At 46.1% G+C, this 17,926-nt stretch overlaps 1 protein-coding gene across 3 annotated transcripts in view; it reads right to left on the minus strand.

Annotated features, from left to right (window-relative positions):
- The window catches only part of IGSF5 (immunoglobulin superfamily member 5), a 30,010-nt gene extending 15,670 nt beyond the window's left edge, over window positions 1-14,340 (minus strand). For all 3 annotated transcript variants that reach the window (XM_027701787.1, XM_027701789.1, XM_027701788.1), the window contains exons 1-4: window positions 14,079-14,340; window positions 11,591-11,778; window positions 5,096-5,416; window positions 4,070-4,378 (exon numbers count right to left, since the gene is read on the minus strand). In XM_027701787.1, coding sequence (XP_027557588.1) covers window positions 4,070-4,378; window positions 5,096-5,416; window positions 11,591-11,648 — 688 coding nt within the window. In that variant the 5' untranslated portion in view covers window positions 11,649-11,778; window positions 14,079-14,340. The remainder of the gene's footprint in view (window positions 1-4,069; window positions 4,379-5,095; window positions 5,417-11,590; window positions 11,779-14,078) is intronic.
- Between the last annotated feature and the right edge of the window lie 3,586 nt (window positions 14,341-17,926).

A 17,926-nucleotide genomic window follows, 5' to 3' on the forward strand; every position in this document is an offset into this window, starting at 1 on the left:
AATGACAAATTTGTGGGTGCTGCCCAAGAATTTAAAACATTTCCAAATTCAAATTCTTCAGTGCAGTCGTAACTTTTCCCACTGCTACTTCTCTTCTGAAAGACACAGGGTTGTAATCTCTCAATCTAACTTAATTTCTGGGCCTCCCAGCATCCTTTGGAGACATTTGTGGTTGGGAAGAGGGGTTAAGATTCAGTTTAGATGTCTATACTGCAGATATTAAGTGTCTTTGCCTAGTTGCTCTTGTCAGTGGAGAGAAAATAGGTATTTTGGGTTGTAATTTATTTAAGTAAATAGATGTGTGTCCCTTTTGATATGTTGAACTGCTCTGAAAGCATCCACTTCTCCCCACAGACCACAGCAAGAGTTTTAGGTGACTACTACAGCTGGTGATTTCTAGTCTGGAGATAAGATTTTCTAATCAATTCTGCCTTGGGATTTCTCTCAGTGATTTCAACAAGTGTTTGATTTCGGGACATGCTTGGTAGGGCATCTGTCACCCACTTAAAGAGCAGCAAAGAGCAAAACCTGAAGAGATTATGAAGCTACTCATCCACCTTCTCTACCAGCATTATCCCAATTAACTTGTTCCTTTGTCCTTGCTGGAATCTCCAGGGTTAAATGAGGTGATTTAAGGATAACTCAGTGTCTTGCTGGAATCTGTTGCTGTGACCAACCAGGGCTCCCACGTGTTTTAATAATACCTTGGAAAAATAGAATCAGAGAATCACAGGATGGTTTGGGTTGGAAGGGAACTTAAAAGATCAAGTTCCAACCCCCTGCCATGGGCAGGGACACCTCCCACTGTCCCAGGTTGCTCAGAGCCCCATCCAGTCTGGCCTTGGACACTCCCATATTTCTCAGATAGATTGATGCAGAAGGAAGATATGACAGTTCTGATTGTCACATCATCCTGCCCTTTGGTTTGACCACATGTTCCAGAAGAACCTCTATCTGATTCATTTACACCTTGGAAGGCAGCCCCAAAATAACTTTGACAGATCTTTAGAAACAAGCTTCCAATCCAAATTCCAGGTGTGAGGCACATCCAAACCTTTCACAGCCCATTCCACTGCATGTGTTTATGGATTTGTTTTCCTCATTAGAGGTCCCAGTTAATGATTCCATGGCCACCCTTAGCTGACAGCCTCTGGAAGAGGCACCACAGCAAGGAAGGTGACTGGGAGCTGCACAGTCAGGGCAATTCCATGTGGGAACAAGGTTTACCTATGGCAGGGAATAAACTAAATCCTTTCTATCTACATATTTGCCTGGGCATGTGTTTGGGGTCTGGAGGTTTCAGACTTCAAAAATACGGGACCAGAACCTCCTCCAAAGCTTTAACCTCTACTAGGAGTCTGCATTCTCCAAAGCTCAGGTCATGATTAAGCAATTTATTCCAGTCTTCTCTAATCCTAATGCTCAATCAGCATGTTTTGGATTTCCTCTGTTTGAAAAAAAAGCACTCAGTAACCCTGAAACCAGTAGTAAATCCTATAGGCTGTCATCAGCTGTGATTAAAAACGGTGATAAACTTGTTAATAATATTTTTATCCAGAAGTACTGCAACAAATACCTACATTGTGTTATCTTTTGCTCCATCAAGCATGCCATGAGGATATCAAGATGATTAAAATACTAAAGACAGCTATTTATCTATAGGGAAAGCTACTCCTTGGTGTGAAGAGAGGAGCTAAACACACCTGCACTGCCCACACCCCCAGGTCTGCCAGCCCAAGGTTTTTCACTCCCTGGCAGGTTCAGGTTTTGGGCCAGAGGATTTACAGAGCTGAAGGTAGGGCAGGGTACAACACAAACGCTCCCAGCACTCCAGCATTTTAGTGTTTGGAGGACCCAGAAAGAAACTGGAGCTGGAACCAAGCAGGTGGGGATGGGAGCTGCCAGCTCAGCACACAAGCAGGGGTGCAAGGGAGGGGCACTGAGGGATCAAACCCCTTTGAGCCCATCAGTAAATCCACACCAGGTGACACGGGGTGTTTAGTGTGGACAAAGCCACTGCCTCATTCCATAGGACCCATCCAGACCTCTGGCTCCTCCCAGAGCTGTCCAAATTTTTAGTGGGACAGAGTATCCTCAGAAAAGGGGATTTTCCCTCTTGCATGTGACCAAGGAGAAACGAGAGACTGGAAAAACCCGCACGTGGCTTCCTGGACACTTTGGAGCTTCCTGGATAGCTTAAAAGTCAAAGGAATTCCAGGCTCATGGCAGATTCTCCATCTTCATCTCCTGCAGGTTAAAGGCCACGTGAATTCAACCCTGAGGCCAAGGAGAGCTTGGGCCCAGCTAAGGGACTGCCCTGGATCCCATTTCCCAGTAACAGCCCTGAGAATGCATCACCTGGGATAACTCTGTAGGAGTTCCCAAATTTGGGGCTCAGCCAAACACCACTGTGAGCAAAGTAACTCTGGAGGAGGTGTGACTGACAGAAAAATGCACCACCTTGTAGGGGAAGACTGACCTAGAGGTGCAGGAAGGTGGGACATTCCTGTCCCAGGAGCTGTCTGACTATAGAGGGCTCAGATTTTTGGTATTTCTTACATTGCTTGGGAGGAACATGGAGGAATTCAATTCCTCAGGCTTTAAAGTGAAGGGGGAAATCGATATTACAGTAGTTTTTGGAAGGATTTCTTTCATGTCTGAAGTTTTCCCAGCAACAGGTAGCTTAGGCTGAGCCTGTATACAAAAAGCTCTGAGATTTTAAGTGTGATATATATACACATTATATATCTTTCTCTGTCATAAATGCCACGCTTATATTTCATTCTAATCATTTAAAGGCTTCATATTCTCCTACCCTCACAAATTTTGAGTGGCTGCTGCTGCACAGTGATATTTCCAAAGAGAAATGAATGATGGCCCTACAGAGTCACTAACAATACACTAATAGCGCTCCATGACATCTGTTTTTCTCCTCTTCTGATTTACAGTGAGTAGCTATGGAAACTGAGGGTGGATCCCTCACTACTTCACAAATCAGTAGGCAGGGGAATTTATGAATTTCCTCAGGATGGTCCTGTTTTCCTCAGTCAGTAATTAAGATCAATGTGACTACAAAAATCCATGTTAAGAATGGTAAAATGACCTTTTCCGACTGCATTTCCGAGCAAGTTCTCCTGAAAAAAAGGTGATGCTGATAATGACTCACACTGAAAATGAAAGGCACTCAATCTCCTCAGGTGTTTATGTGTCAAAATGTCTACACCAGACCCCTCGTGGATCCACTCTGAGGATGTCTCTGCATATGCCACATTCATCCATTGCAGAAGCAGCAGCAGTTCACCAAGAGAAGCTGTCAGTACAATTGTAACCTCAGCAAAAATATTTAGAGTTATCAAAAGCCTTGCTAACTGTTCTTGAGAGATTTGCATGACATCCAACCTTAAATCTCCTTCAGTAAAAGCCAATATAAAGCAACTTAATGCACTGCCCAAAAAATTCCACATGTGTTGCTGCAGGACATGTTTTACCTTTCTCTAACATTTGGAAGAGGCCATGCCAGGAAGAGGAAAACAGGTCCAATGGCTCTTTGATCTAAGGAGTCTTTGGGATAAGGTCCATGGATATTCCCCATCCCTGGAAGTGTTCAAGGCCAGGTTGGATGGGGCTCTGAGCAACCTGGGATAGTGGAAGGTGTCCCTGCCCATTGCAGGGGGTTGGAATAAGAAAATCTCTGGACACTGCTCCTGTGTGTTCCATTTGCACCTGAAGTGCAAGTACAGAATTATTTAAGATCTAAATTCATTAGATGTTTTCTTGGTCAAGGAGCAAAGTCTGGTTTTCCAGTGAATCCATAGGAATCAGTGGCAGATGTACAGCTTTGTTTGCCCTGCTCAGTCCTACACTGGGCTTTGTGGTTCATTAGACTTGCACCAGTGCATTTAACCCTACCCATATATCACATTTTGGCTACTGGGTCTTAATTCTGTCACCTCTGCACATCCCCTTTGCAAATAAAAGGTCTTTTCAAAATGAAACCAAGCAGAACAAAACACCCAGCTCTGAGTACAGGCAGTGCAGCACAGGCAAAGTACAACAAACACTCGCTTACCTGCAGTGGAGTTGTCAAAAATAAGGGTTACAGTTGCTTTCTGAGGTTCAGGGAGTGCTTCTATGTCAGCTAAACAAGTCAAAACCTCAGTGGCTGTTGGAGTCACAGTCAGGATGCTCAGGACATTGTGGAGGCCATCAGATCCTTGACTTTGCTGGTTAACATAACTTGACTTATCAATGAGAGAGTCATTTGTCATCCAGGCAATGTCTGGAGCTGGAGCCCATCCTAAGGCTTCACAAACAATTTCAACTGTTGTGTTCTCTTTTACTGTTAAGGTGCTATTTTTGATGAATAAAGATCCATTAACTGTGGGAGGGAAAAGATGTTTTGTTCCTTCAGAATGTTTTGCTCCTTCAGAATGTTTTGCTGCATTGCTTTCCTGCTGGTAGCTTTAAATCTTATCTTGCTACCCAGAAATAGCTATGCCTTGAGATATGAAGTGAAAAACGATCATTATTACCACAGATATACCATATTCATGGTAGAAACATGCAGATATTGCAACTGCATGGACATATTGTTCTTTATATCTAAAGAACAAGCCTCAGCTTTCAGTACCTTTTCCAATAAAAAGCAGGAAATTGCACTTTTTAGCCATCCCGACTTACTTGCAGCTGACAGACAACATAATGAAATAACAGTGTTTCTCTCTTAAGTTTTAAATATGCTCAGGTCGTATCAGGAAAGGTTTATGGGTGGGTGATGAGATGTTATCACCACACCAAGCACCTCTTTGACAAACAGGTAGTGCCTGGTGGTTAAATCCTGCTTTCCTGGCTGAGGTCTGACAAAGAATAAGAGATGTAAAAGGAAAAAGCAGGGGCAGTTATCACCTTTGTTACTGGTGGTCTGAATGTGACTCTCAAACCTGCCTTGGTGGTAAAATTAAGACGAGGAGGACGGGAGGCAAAGGGTGGGAAATGAGAGCATGGACTCCTTCCCAGGGATAGTTTGAGCAATTCCTCAGAGGATTCCCTGGAGTGCAGTGTAATAAAACACCTTCCTGTTGGTGGCCATACACACCTTGGACAGAGAGAAAGGCGAAGTTGTTCTCGCTGGGTTGCTGGATGCTGCACTCGATTTTCCCCGAGTCGCTCAGCTGGGTGTTGTGGATGATGAGCTCCGAGGTAAACTCGTCACCACTGGTGTAATTTTGGGAGGTGAAGCGGTCTGTGGTTTCCACAGATCCCTGGGAGCTGAGGACAGTGAGGACAGGATTCCCATTGGACAGCCAGATGAGGATTTTCCATCCTGCAGACACGGTGCAGTTAAACCTGGCCTGGGAGCCAGCAAGGACTGTGGCATTAGCAGGGCCTTTTGTGATAGAGTAACAACAGCCAAGACCTGAAAGGAATTAAAAACCAGCCTGTAAACACATGTAAAACACCACCAAAGGTGGTTATGTAGTTTAAAAAAATCTTAACCAGCTCAGAGATGTGCAATCTAATCTTTCAGCTCCAGTTTAGATTAAGTGGGTTTTTTTAAAGATGTATTTAATCTTTTGTCTCTCCTTCTCCCTCTCCAAAATCACCTTTTTCTCTTCAGTAACTCACTGACCACCATTTTACTGAAAGAAAAGGTTGCACTTTTGAATAGGGAGATAAATGAGTTCTCTAGACTTTAAATAATGAAAGGGGTGTGTAAGTGGTCCCCTTGCCATATCTTGGATTGTCACTGATTTTTGGGGTTCCACGTATATCCTTCTATGCTCTTTCCCCTATTCATCATGCAGGCATCACATACACACCCACCTTCTCAGGCTTCCTGTTAACCAGAGTTGCTGTAACTCACCAATTTCAATTCCCTAAAAGGCAGTATGAGTTTTGGCCACTGCTTTTCAGAGCTGAAAAACCTCCTTTCTAACGAAGGCATTTTGTTTTCCTTTCCTCCTCAGCGGGCCCAGGGCCTCCCACTGCCCTCAGAGGAGTGGAGGTGCAGCTGTTTCCCAGGCAGATGGAGGATTCCCTGGGTGGGGAAAGGCAGAAGCACCTGCTCCTGCTGAGCAGAAAGTGAGGGAAGATGAAGGATGAAGGCTGACACCTTCTTTTTCAAAGCAGCAGCTGGGACTCCAATCCCTGAAGTCCAACTTTGAGTCTCTCCGAGGATGGACCTTTCCCAAGCTCCCTGCAGTCCTGCCAGGGAGCTCTACCTTTTCATCACTTCCTGGGAAACATTCCTGCTGAGGACACACCAGGGCTGCCAGTGGTACCCTAATGATTCCATCTGTACTCAGCATAACAAAAGCAATTAGATATTATTGTCCATGGCACTCTAATTAGAACCTCGTGCCTGCAAATTTGGCCTGAGAATAACTGCTCAATTATTTTCCAGGAGAAAGGAAGTCTGGGATGGTCATTCCTCCCCTTCCTAAGAGTATTCAGGACAATGAAGTGATTTTTAAAGGTTTTGCTCACCCCGGGTTTTGCACGCTTTGGGTAGTTTATTCAGTAATGGTTTAACTACAAATTATTGAAAAAAAAACATTTTTCATTCAGTAAATTAGTAGGGGGAGAACATGATGTTTCACATCTATTTCACACAACAGAGATGTTTGATAGTTGTATAAATGGAACCAGAGCCCAGTCTCAGGTATGACATTGCAACCAGCACCCTGGGCATGGGGTCTGTAACCTCATTGCTCCAGTGTCCAGATAATTTTACAATTCCCAGCCCACATTTAACCCAGTCAAAGTACATCTCTATCTAACCAGTGTATAACTAATCAGATTTGTGCCAAGAATTGTTCTTTAATATAAATAACTCCTCTCTTTCCTCCCACCCACTGCATGTATTTACAGACCTCTTTGTTTTGCAAGATTGTACAAACCCAGCTCTCCCTGGTTCTTTGTATGGTTGACTCTGAGTTCTCTCATGTTTACAAAAACCTTTCCAACATTTTTCCACCTTCCTGGCTTATGTTACCTCTGCCTTGCACCTCAGTCTCCAAAGGATATCTGTGAGTGAGCGACAAAACATTAAATGAAAAGCAAACTTTACCTAAACTGATAATAAAGGCAGATAAGATACAGTAAAACATATTTCTGACCAACTTAAACAGTTTGTTTTTTCTAGCAGCATTTATTCAAAGCTTCCTTCAGTCTTGTAAAGCTGAACTGATATGCCTTAAGACATGAGACAGCTTGAAGGTGAACTCAGCAACCAAATCTATGAAAACATTGCTTTGCAAACAGTCAACCCAACAAGGTGCCTAAAAACCATTTCCTCTCTTTTCTGTTTGCCACTTCCCGAATTTTAGGAATTGGCCACATGCCTGTGGATGGAACCATTTACAGAGCTCTGGGTTTCCTGATGAACATGCACTGATGAAGTTCATTCCATTTGCCATGTAATGTGTCCCTCTTCCCTGATATTCAACATCCAGTTGCCATGATTTATATTCACAACTTACATTATCAGGGTCGAGACACTCTCCTAAGCTCAAACAAGTCTTTGAATTCACTATTTTTCCTTGACTCATACTGTAGCCAGACTTCACAATACTGCTCCCTGCACCTCTATAATGTCTGTAACATATTGATGTGTTGAGCTTGTTCATTTTTTAGATTTTGTTTGAAGCCTCCCTGCTTGGAAGACTTCAGCTACCACGATGATAGACATAGACATGAACAAACCTCCTTTGAGAGGACACCAAAATGCATTTGGCTGCTCCTGAAACAGGAGCTGCAGCACTTACCCACCCTGCTGCTCTTGATGCAAACTGATCCCTGTGCATTTGGAATTAATTTCCATGCCTGTGCAACCGCTTTGCTTTTTTAAAGGAGCCATGATTTGCTATGGCTCTGAATAAATGATGTGACTTTCAGGACAATGCTTCCTGTTAATTAACCATTTGCCATGAGATCATGTCTGTGAGTTCCATTATAGCCTCGAAATTTATCCCTAAACAGGAACAATCAGTGACCATTGGCTCTAAAAATACATGGTTAATATTGCTTTTGTTTTCTTCAGACATTCAGGACAGCATGGGCAGGTAGGGAGGAGTTATTCCTGCAAATATATATATATGTAATATAATTATTTTTTATCAGTCCATAGATGTTGTAGGATCTACATATTCTTCCTCCAACCACGTCTGCTGGAGCAATAGATGGTCTTTCCCTGATTGCTGTCCACTAGGGAACAGGTCCATACCCCACATGGGAATCCTATGGGAGGCAGAAGGACTGAGGAGCAGGACACAGCTCAGCCTTACATGCATTTAGATCCCAGTAAAACCCCAGCACGGCCAATAAAGGAGTTTCATGAGCCTTCTCCACCTGCTCCCTAAACATTTTCCGTGATTTTACCTTTGCCTCTTTATCTTCTTGCTTTTATTGTTTATCCTGCAGTAGCACGTGGAGCCCTGAGCCAACAGTGTGTTCCATTGTCCAACCCACACACAAACACTGATAAAGTCCCTTGTGGGAGGTCAGAGAGGACATTTATGACAGAAATAGGGTCTAAACCCCGTTCCCAGTGCCTCCAGCCAGGGCTGTGAGTCCTTTTGCTGGACCTTGCTTCTTGCACCAAGGAGAACATTTTAGCGCTGGTTTCATTCACATCCAGCTTTAAAAACGCCTTGCAGATGGTTGCTTTTAAACAAATTAAGGCCTCAGGCTTGATTTTCACTGCACTTTACAGCAATTACATGTTCAGCTCTTCACAGCTGTTTCAGCATCTGCTTCCCCACACACAACCAGTGAGACATCCCACCCAGGCAAACACCAGCCCTGCAGCAGGGGAATGTCAGGCTGTCTCCATGATTATCCCAGGCTTTTGAAGAACAAAGCTGAGCGAGGACACCTTCTCTGAGGCACAGCAGTAATTGTGTGCAGAGCAGTGGTGAGAATCTGCTTAGATGAAGTACTTACGGGGTCCCAGTTGCTCAGCCCTTCCCCTCAGCACACGGGGTAAACACCAGCCCCTTTATGAGCTGTTTGTTCCCTCATCTGTCACACAAATTCACAGTCACATCGCTGCAGGTTTTGAGGAAATGAAAATGCATCTTGTTCCCTCGTTTGCCAAAGAACAGCCCTTGCCCTTCATCAACAGTGTTTTCTCTTCCACGCTTGAAGTGCCTCCAAAGGACCCCTTTTCTCATGCTGAAGTTTTCAACAACAAGGGCATTGAGATGTGGCACCTTCTCCTCCTTCCCTCCTCTCCTCTGCCCACTCTGTCTTCCCTCTTTTGTAAGTGACCTATTTGGATGCAGCACAGTGAAGGACAGGATGGGCTTATCCTTTTGCCAGAATGATTCCCTTTTTTATTTTTTTTCAGCCTCATTATCGTATTTCAAAATAATCTCCCCCTTTATACCCATATTGCCCTTCCACAAATGCTGCCCTTTATCCTTCAGTTTTTGTGTCCAGTTTCTCTCTTCCTCCCTTCTCTCACTGCTATTTCTGTTTGAATTTCTACGTTTTTTCCTTCTAGAGGGTTTAAAATTCCTTCTCCTTTTCACTTTTTCTTTAGTCTCTTGCTCCCCCCACCTGCCTCCCCTGCCTCACTGCTGGCCCACTGCTCCAGCAACAGCTCTGTTAAATAAAATAAATAACTAAATAAATAAACAGCTCAAGTTTATTCCAAAACCCAACAGCCCTGCAGCTGAGCTTTTTGAAAACCAAAGTAGGTTAGAGCTTGTCAAAGCCTGCAGAGAAGGACCAGCTTGTTCACTTATGTTAACAAGATTTTTAAACGCTTACAGGATGTTTCTGTCAAGTAATACCAGACTACTGATACTCAGGAACACAGATTTCCACCCACCTGCACACAGACCTCTCCACAGCCCCCAGGAGTGTCTTCCCCTCTCTTCTCTTACTCACTATTTGACAGCTGTCCCTGTTACAACTTCCCAGTGTCCAAAAACAAGAGATTCAGGGGACTTCCTGAGCCAATAATGGAATCTGCACCTATGGGTCTGCACTCTGTGATGTTTGTTTCCAGCTTTTTTTCAGCCTATTTATAATTTGGTGTCCTCAATATCCACTGACCATGAGCTTTACTATTTAATTACACACTGTAAGAAAAAGTTCAGTCTTTGGTTCACCTTAAATCTTCTTTCTGATACTTTTCCCGGTTGCCACTAGTTCTTTTTCTTATGAGAAATTGTGAATAACCATTTCGACATTCACTTCCACAGAATTAATTATTTTAATACGCTGTTATTATTTATTCTTTTTCACGAGGAGAAAAAATATCCCAGTCTAATGAAGGCCTCCTAATCCTCTCCTCTTGGCCCAGAGAAGCTGTGGCTGCCCCTGGATCCCTGGAAGTGTCCAAGGCCAGGCAGGATGGGGCTTGGAGCAACCTGGGCTAGTGGAAGGTGTCCCTGCCCATGGCAGGGGATTGGAACAAGAGGATCTTTAAGGTCCCTTCCAACCCAAACCATCCTATTATTCCATGATTCTATACTTTTGACACCTCTGCCTCACTTTATACATTTCTCAGATCTCATACATTCTTTTTGAAATGGAAAGGCTGACAAAATATTCAGTATCCAAGATATAAACTTTTTGTGCATTTGTGTAATGCCAGATTTCTTTTTATCTACCTTTCTGAAGGCACCAAGCAGAGAATTTTGTTTCTCTTTTTCAGCAATTTACTCTCCTTCTAATATATCCACTCTTTTCCCCCACTGGACATCTCAGTTCAGTGATGCTTTGCATTGAATGCTTTCTGTGCCTTTGTTGCTTCCTTGGCATCATGACATTTTCTGGCAAATCTTCCTAGTCCCTTTTTGGATTTGGCTGCCCTATGTAATTCTGCACCACCTGCAAAGTCTGCCACCTCACAGTTCACTCCTCTTCACCAGGTTGTTTAAGAGCTTGTTGAATACCACACATCCCTGTGCAATTCCACTGGGAATAGCACTCTGTTTATAAAACTCACTGTTTGTTCCTGCATTGTGTTTCCTTTCACCAGTTATTAAGCCAAGGCAATACCTTCCCTCTCATCCCACTGCTCCTGTCAGAGCCTGTTAAAACCCCAGCTAGACTACAATTAAAAAAAAAAATCAGCCTTGTCTTCATTATCCAGCAAGTCACTTTATATTTCCTTTGCCTTTAAAGCTTTGCACCAAGACACTTTTAATCTGAACCCACTTGGAAACTCAGGCGTGTGAAATGTGACTTGGTGGTAAACCAGCAACATGATGATTTGTACATATTTCTGGAAGCAAAACCAGCTGCTGCTACTGAGTTTTCAACAGATGCCTCCTCAAAACCAGCAGAAAACAGAAGGAAGAGGAATACAAGGAGATGGGGAAACTTGAAGAGGGCAATCTACCCATCTCCTCCCCACCCCACACACTGCTCAGCCCTGCTCACTGAACCCCACTCTAAGTCATCAGATCATTCAGGCTTGAAATGCAAACTCAACTATTTCCCACATTTAACAATCCCACTCTGGGACTGACTGTCCAGTCTGATCTCTCCAGGAACGGCCACTTATACGGCTTTTAATTTATTTCCCACACTTGGTCCACGGGGGCTCATTTCACGGGTTATGGACGTGTCCTACCTGGGAGCAAGGCAGCCAGGATGAGAGGAAGCAAAATGGATCCCTGGAGCCTCTCCATTGGAGCATTCTCCCCTGGTCCCTCAGGCAGAAAGCCACCAGCAGTCAGTGCATCCTTGAGGAGAAGCTGAAGGACAAGGACTTATCAAGTAGCTGCTTTGCATCCTGGGATCAATGTGACTTTGTGTGACCTGTAATACCAACAAGGGGGAAGAGATTAAATGAGGGAAGGTTTGGAAGGAGAGCAGGATCTTTCATCAAATAAGTGTTTCAATAGACAGAGAGGAACTTTCTTCAGCAGAGAAACCTCCTCCTACAGACCTCACATCTCTTGTGCCCTTAGTCCCTCCACTGCTGCCTCAGGGCTGACTGGGTCAGGGGAACTCCAGATTCACCACTGATGTTAATCATGAGCAACTGGGAAAAATAACTCTCTGAGCTACCCAAAACTGTGTGAGTATCTGCCACTGGTGTCCTGGCAGACTAATGAACCCTGTGCTCCATCACTCTCTGCCGTGCAGGGCACCAGCCACTCCCTTGGGGTCAGAGGGGCCCAGACCTCCATTTATAGGGTTTTTTACCCCCCTCCCAGGAAACTGATGTCTCCTGAGCCAGGTATCCTTCAGGAGAGGAGGGATACACCCAAAAATGTTGCTTTGGTGTGTTTCTGTGTTCTTTACTCCCAAACTAGCATTCCTATTCACACATTTCCAGGGAGAGCTTGCTGTCATCATTGATGTGGCAGTCCTGTCACACAGGGGCCACCCTGGACAGGAGGAACAGCTCCTGCCACTCTGGCCTCTCCATCTCACCTTCCTTGGGGCAAGGATGAGAAACATGAAATCTGCTCCCAGCTCCCCAGTCTGAGCACTCAGAAAGGCTGATAGTGCAAAGAAGGTCCCCAGGGTTACTTCTCTGAAACTCAAGAGTGCCCCTTAAACCTCAGAATAAACCACCAGCAGCTCTCCACTGTGGTCAGAGATAATACACAGAGCCTGGGTGTGAGCCACCACCTTACTTCTGCATTTTCTGCCATTCAGTGTTTGTGATTCACTTGTGAGATATTGTTCTCCTCCCTCCCAAAATATGTGGGAGTTTGACTGTGCTGCTTGGTTTACGAACTTCTCCCCCGGGAAACCAAGCCTTGATTTCATGAAAGAAGTCACGGCACAGAGGATGTGGTTTTGTGGCCAGACCACATTTCTGGTCAGGAAAGTGTCTCTGATTTGGGGGGTGTTCTCTGTGGCAGCACATTGTCCAAGGCACAAAGTGTCACCACAGAGACACCCTGAGTTCCCTGCTCAGCTGCAGCACCAGGCTATGCCAGAGCTCCATCCCCTGCTTGGTGCTTTAAGCAAGGGGTCTCTCTGACTTTTCTGCCCAGCCCAGCTGGCATCCTGCTCCACATTTTCCCTTTTTACAGTCTTTCAGTCTACCTTGAGAGCTTAAAATGTTGCCCTGTCAACTGAGGAACATTTTAAGCCAAACCCGTGGGGTTATTTCTCCACCTGCTGTTCACAGGCTGGTTTGGGTTTACCCAGCGCATTTCGAAAGGTTTTTTTCTCACTTCTCAGGTTTCCTGTGTGGGGAGGGAGGGTCACTGTGCACAGCCCGGAGGGATTCCTCCTGGCTCTGTCACTGGGGTGGCTCTTGGCACGTACACAGATCAGTCAGTAGTTACAAGAGTCGGTATTATCTGTCACACGGAGTGAAACAGCCCAAGTGAAGCAGCAGGAAACAAAAACAAAAGCCAGGGCAGGGTCCTTTTCCAGGAAGCTGTGATCCCCAGCAGGATCTACAGGACTGGAGAGAAAATCCCCTGGCCAGGGCAGCCTTCATACCTACAGATCCAGCTGCACCGATGCAATCTGAGCCGGGCAAAGCTTTTTTTTTGTGGCAAAAAAATGAACCGGAGAGAATCCGATGCCAAAATCCTGGGCAAAATCAGTAAACAGCGCGGGGTGAAGCAGAGCAGGACGGGAAAGGGAGGTATCTATAACGTCTTGTTTCACTTTGTTTCAAAATGGGCTTTCAAAGGGCCAGGAAATATTATCTGATCCTCAGACGAAACGGGATATTTTGGCTGAGGATGAATTAAATGCCTGGGGTTTGTCCTGTGCTGCTTTTTCACCCTGCAGGTGCAGGGGGTGACTCACATCGCCGGGGCTGCTCTGAGCTGCTCCCTCCCTCACCCACGACGCCCTCTCTCATCCACCACGCAGGCAGGGGGATAATGACAATACTGGATCCAGTACGACAATGCAGCTGGATCCAGCCTGGCACAGAGCAGGGCTCGGATGCTTTGGGACACCCATCCCGAATGCCAGGGAGCAGAGTAGGAGATGGGAGTCACAAAAAGCCTCTGTTCACCCCGCTGCCGCCACCCCAGGGCAACCTTCCCGCTGGGGCAAGAGCAGGGGAAAGGCTTAAATTATCCTTCATCCTCCAGCTCCTTCCGCTGGGAAGCCAATAAAATTCCCGGAGCGGTTACCTGGATCACATCCCCGGGCGCCGAGAGGTTCTCCCACCGCTTTCCCTTTGGCGACAGGTCCGGCTCACGCCCTCAAACCAGGGGGAGGAGGAGGCTGGAGGTGTTCACAACCGGGATTCCTGGGTTCCCTCACCTGTTGTCCCGGGAAAACCCCCCTGCGGTGTCGGGGGTGGCTGTCCCCCAGCCCTGGGCCACTCGCCTGTCCCGCACTGTCCCCGTGGCACGAAAGGGTGGCCTCTCCCCTTCCCTCCGCCCCAACACGCCCGTCGGTCGCCCTGTTAATGTTTAACCGGTCCCACAGGAGGAAGTGAGGCACGGCCGGTGACACACGCAGGGAACAAACTTCACGCCGTCCCAGCCGAAGGGATGGGTGGGTGCCAGCGCCTGACCCTGGGCAGAGCTCAGCGGGATGCGAGGGGGCTGCTCTTCCAGGTTTCCAACCACCCAGGTGAGCTGGTGGCACCAGTTTTCCCGTTGTAATGACACGTGGGAGCGTGAAGATCCTGGCACCGGTTTGGTTTTCCCTCCGTCACAACGACGTGATGGTGCCTGGCACCGATTTTCCCCCGTTACAATGACACAGGTGAGTCCCAAGGTCCTGGCACCGTTTTTCCCCTGTTGTAACGACACGGGTGAGTGTGAGGGTGCTTGGTGCCAAGGCTGGAGCTCATCCCACTGTTCCAGCGCCGCAGGAGATGTGGCAGGGAGCAAGAAGAGCCCGTGCCAGCTGTGTGCTCACCACTGTCACCCACGGGGTCCAGCAGCAGCCCCTGGAAGGGTGAGGGGATGGGGCAGGGCCAGGGAACATCCAGGGGGAAGTAGTTGAAGGAGGTGGGGCAAGGGAAGGGCTGGAGGCAAGACTTTATAAAACTTTACATGTAAAACTTTCACATGGCATCAAAGAGCCCATCCAGGGGACAAAGCCAGCGACAGGGATGTGGTAGGCTGTGGCAGAATCACAAAATCACGGAGTCATTGAGGTTGGAAAAGCCCTCCAAGATCACCAAATCCACCCTGTGCCCGATGCCCACCTTGTCCCCCAGCCCAGAGCACTGAGTGCCATGGCCAGGCCTTCCTTGGACACCTCCAGGGATGGGGACTCCACCACCTCCCTGGGCAGCCCCTTCCAAGGCCTGACCACCCTTTCCAGGAAGAAATTCCTCCTGATGTCCAGCTCTTGCAGCCTTCCTCTTCCTCCCAGAGCTGAACTGCATCCTGCACGTTACATCACTGTAGGTCAGTGAGCTGAACTGATGTGACGCACCAGGAGATTTTTGTGATGACTCCATCTGCTGGGAAGCTTAAACAGTAAAGAGGGGACATGCAACTTTCCTGAAATATATTTCCTACTAAGCACAGCAGCAGTTCTAGCAAGCAGAAATTAATGCCACAATGAAATGTTCAGCTCAACAAAGGGAAATGAAACATTCTCTTTGGGGAATTGTGACCAATTTCCGAAAAGACGTTTCAAAAACTTTGCTTTATTAGAAAAAAAAAAAGTTACCCTGCCTTGTTAAAAACAATAGTTATGAAACATCCAGGAAGGTGTTGTTGGGTTTTTTTTTAACCAGTTACAATTTTTTCTTATTGCTTTCTTGCGTTTACAAACTTTTCCACTTTCTTGTTCCACCAACAGCCCCAATTTTATAAAAATATTCTTGAAATACCTTCTGTATAGTTATGTCTGAATAAAGCTAGAGGAATAAAAGGTGTAACATCTAAATAAACAGATTCCATCACTGGTTGCCCAAGCAGGAAAAGTGCAGAAGGTTAAAAGAGATTGACTGGATTTTTAGCTTGAATTAATATAGATAACTCTTCGTAAAAAATGCTTTGGAAAGGATAATAGCTGCTTTTAAAACTTTTACAGAACTGCTGAGGAGAGATTGGCTCTGTCACCTTTCTAATTGCTCTTCAGGTAGATTTAAGCTGCTGTTAGATCCCCCTTATCCCCTTCTCTACCAGACTAAAGCCTTGCTCCCTCAGCATCTCCTCACTGGTGCTGTGCTCTAGGCCTTTGTCCACTTGATGTCCTGCCACTGGAATTCTCTACATCCAGCTTGTGCTGAGGGGCATAAAACCACACACAGATTCCCAGATGTGTCTAGTGGAGGGGAATAATAGTTTCTCTGAATTTGCTGGCAACACTTCTGGAATGCCCCCTGGTACCTGGTTTGCAGTGAGAGTGCACTGCTGGCTTGTGTTCACCCCAGTGTTCATTTCTCCCAGGTCTCTTCACTGAGGTTTTTGTCACCCACTGTCACTTAGGTGGGATCACTGCAGCTCACACCTTCAGGTTGTTGCACCTGATGTGCAGAATTTTGTGCTCTTTCTTGCTGGATGTCACAATATTTCCATTGGCCCAGACCTCAGGCTTGTAAAGGTCCCTTTGGATGTCATGTTACCCCACCACAGGGACTTCACTGCCATCCCCTCAATGTAGAGTGAACAGAATCATTTAGGTTGGAAAAGACCTCCAAAATCACTGAGAAAAGTTGAAACCCACAGTGGGAACCCAGGTGAGTTGTGGCCCAGAGCATTCACTGTGTTTATATCCTGCTCTGGATCTGACCCCAGTGGGAATCATGAGGAGAGCACCTGTCACCTCCACCCACACACACCCACTGGCTTGGCTTCATCAGCTGGAATCTTCCTGGGGCTCAGTGAACGGATTCAAATGTCCTTTCTTTTCCCTAGGGCTGCTCAGGCAACCAGCACATGCATTCATATTTTATTAACTATTTATTAGTGCCCTGTCAGCTCCTTCCTTGCTTTGACTTGCCTAATGAACCGTGATGTTGTGGTGAATGCAACCTTTGGCACTGGTGAGGGAGGGTGTGGGATAAGACACCACATGATCAAGTGCCTGAATCCCCAGCTGCTGAGGGCAGCCTGCATGCCCAAGGCTACCCATGCCCCTGGCTGTTCAAAAGATCAGGTCCTAAGTTTGCCACTCTGATTTAAATGGAAAGTCATTTTGTGAATCATCAGCCTGCACACCAGGCAGATTCCTGCCTCCCACTCCAGTTCCTCTAGACACTTCTTTCCAACCCTTCCTTTTTCTCCTGCCTGTAAGTAGGAGGATTTTTACGCATTCCCCCCCACCCCAACCCTTCCAAACTCCTCTCTGTGTGGTGTGTAAACTGCTGGAGCAACCCCCCCACATTTTTTGTTCTGGAATGTGTTAGTCTGGAACATAAATCCACACAGCTTGCTGTGCAACCCCTCACAAGAAGCTCCAGGGGAAATGGACTTCCTGGGAGCCTCCTGTTGTTGCCATTGGGGCCATGAGTGTAATTTTTTTATCCCTCATGGGAGAATTGGACAAATTGTCATGATGGGAGTGGTTTCAAACTGAAAGAGAGTAGGTTTAGATTAGATATTAGGGATAAATTCTTCCCTGTGAGGGTGGAGAGGCCCTGGCACAAGTTGCCCAGAGAAGCTGTGGCTGCCCCATCCCTGGAAGTGTTCAAGACCAGGCTGGATGGGGCTTGGAGCAACCTGGTCTAGTGGAAGGTGTCCCTGTCCCTGGCAGGAGGGTTGAAACAAGATGATTTTTAAGGTCCTTTCCAACCCAGACCATTCTATGATTCTGTGAGGGAAAATGAACAGCATTTAAACACCTTCATTCATAAAATCCCCAGGCCCTACAGTTCCATGCTGTACTTTGGCTTATTTAGCTGAGTCAAAGAAAGTATAACCAGGTGATTTGAGCATTGGAACAGCAGAGAAGGGGCACTTAAAATATTAAAACTGATGCGAGGCAAGTACTAGAAACAGGAATAAAACTCTTCATTTCTTCATGAAAATGGGCTTGGAAAGTGGTTTGACCATTACATGGATTTCGA

This window comes from Neopelma chrysocephalum, unplaced genomic scaffold, assembly GCF_003984885.1.
Source record: "Neopelma chrysocephalum unplaced genomic scaffold, ASM398488v2 Primary Assembly neopelma1_166, whole genome shotgun sequence".
NCBI classification, from domain to species: Eukaryota; Metazoa; Chordata; class Aves; order Passeriformes; family Pipridae; genus Neopelma; species Neopelma chrysocephalum.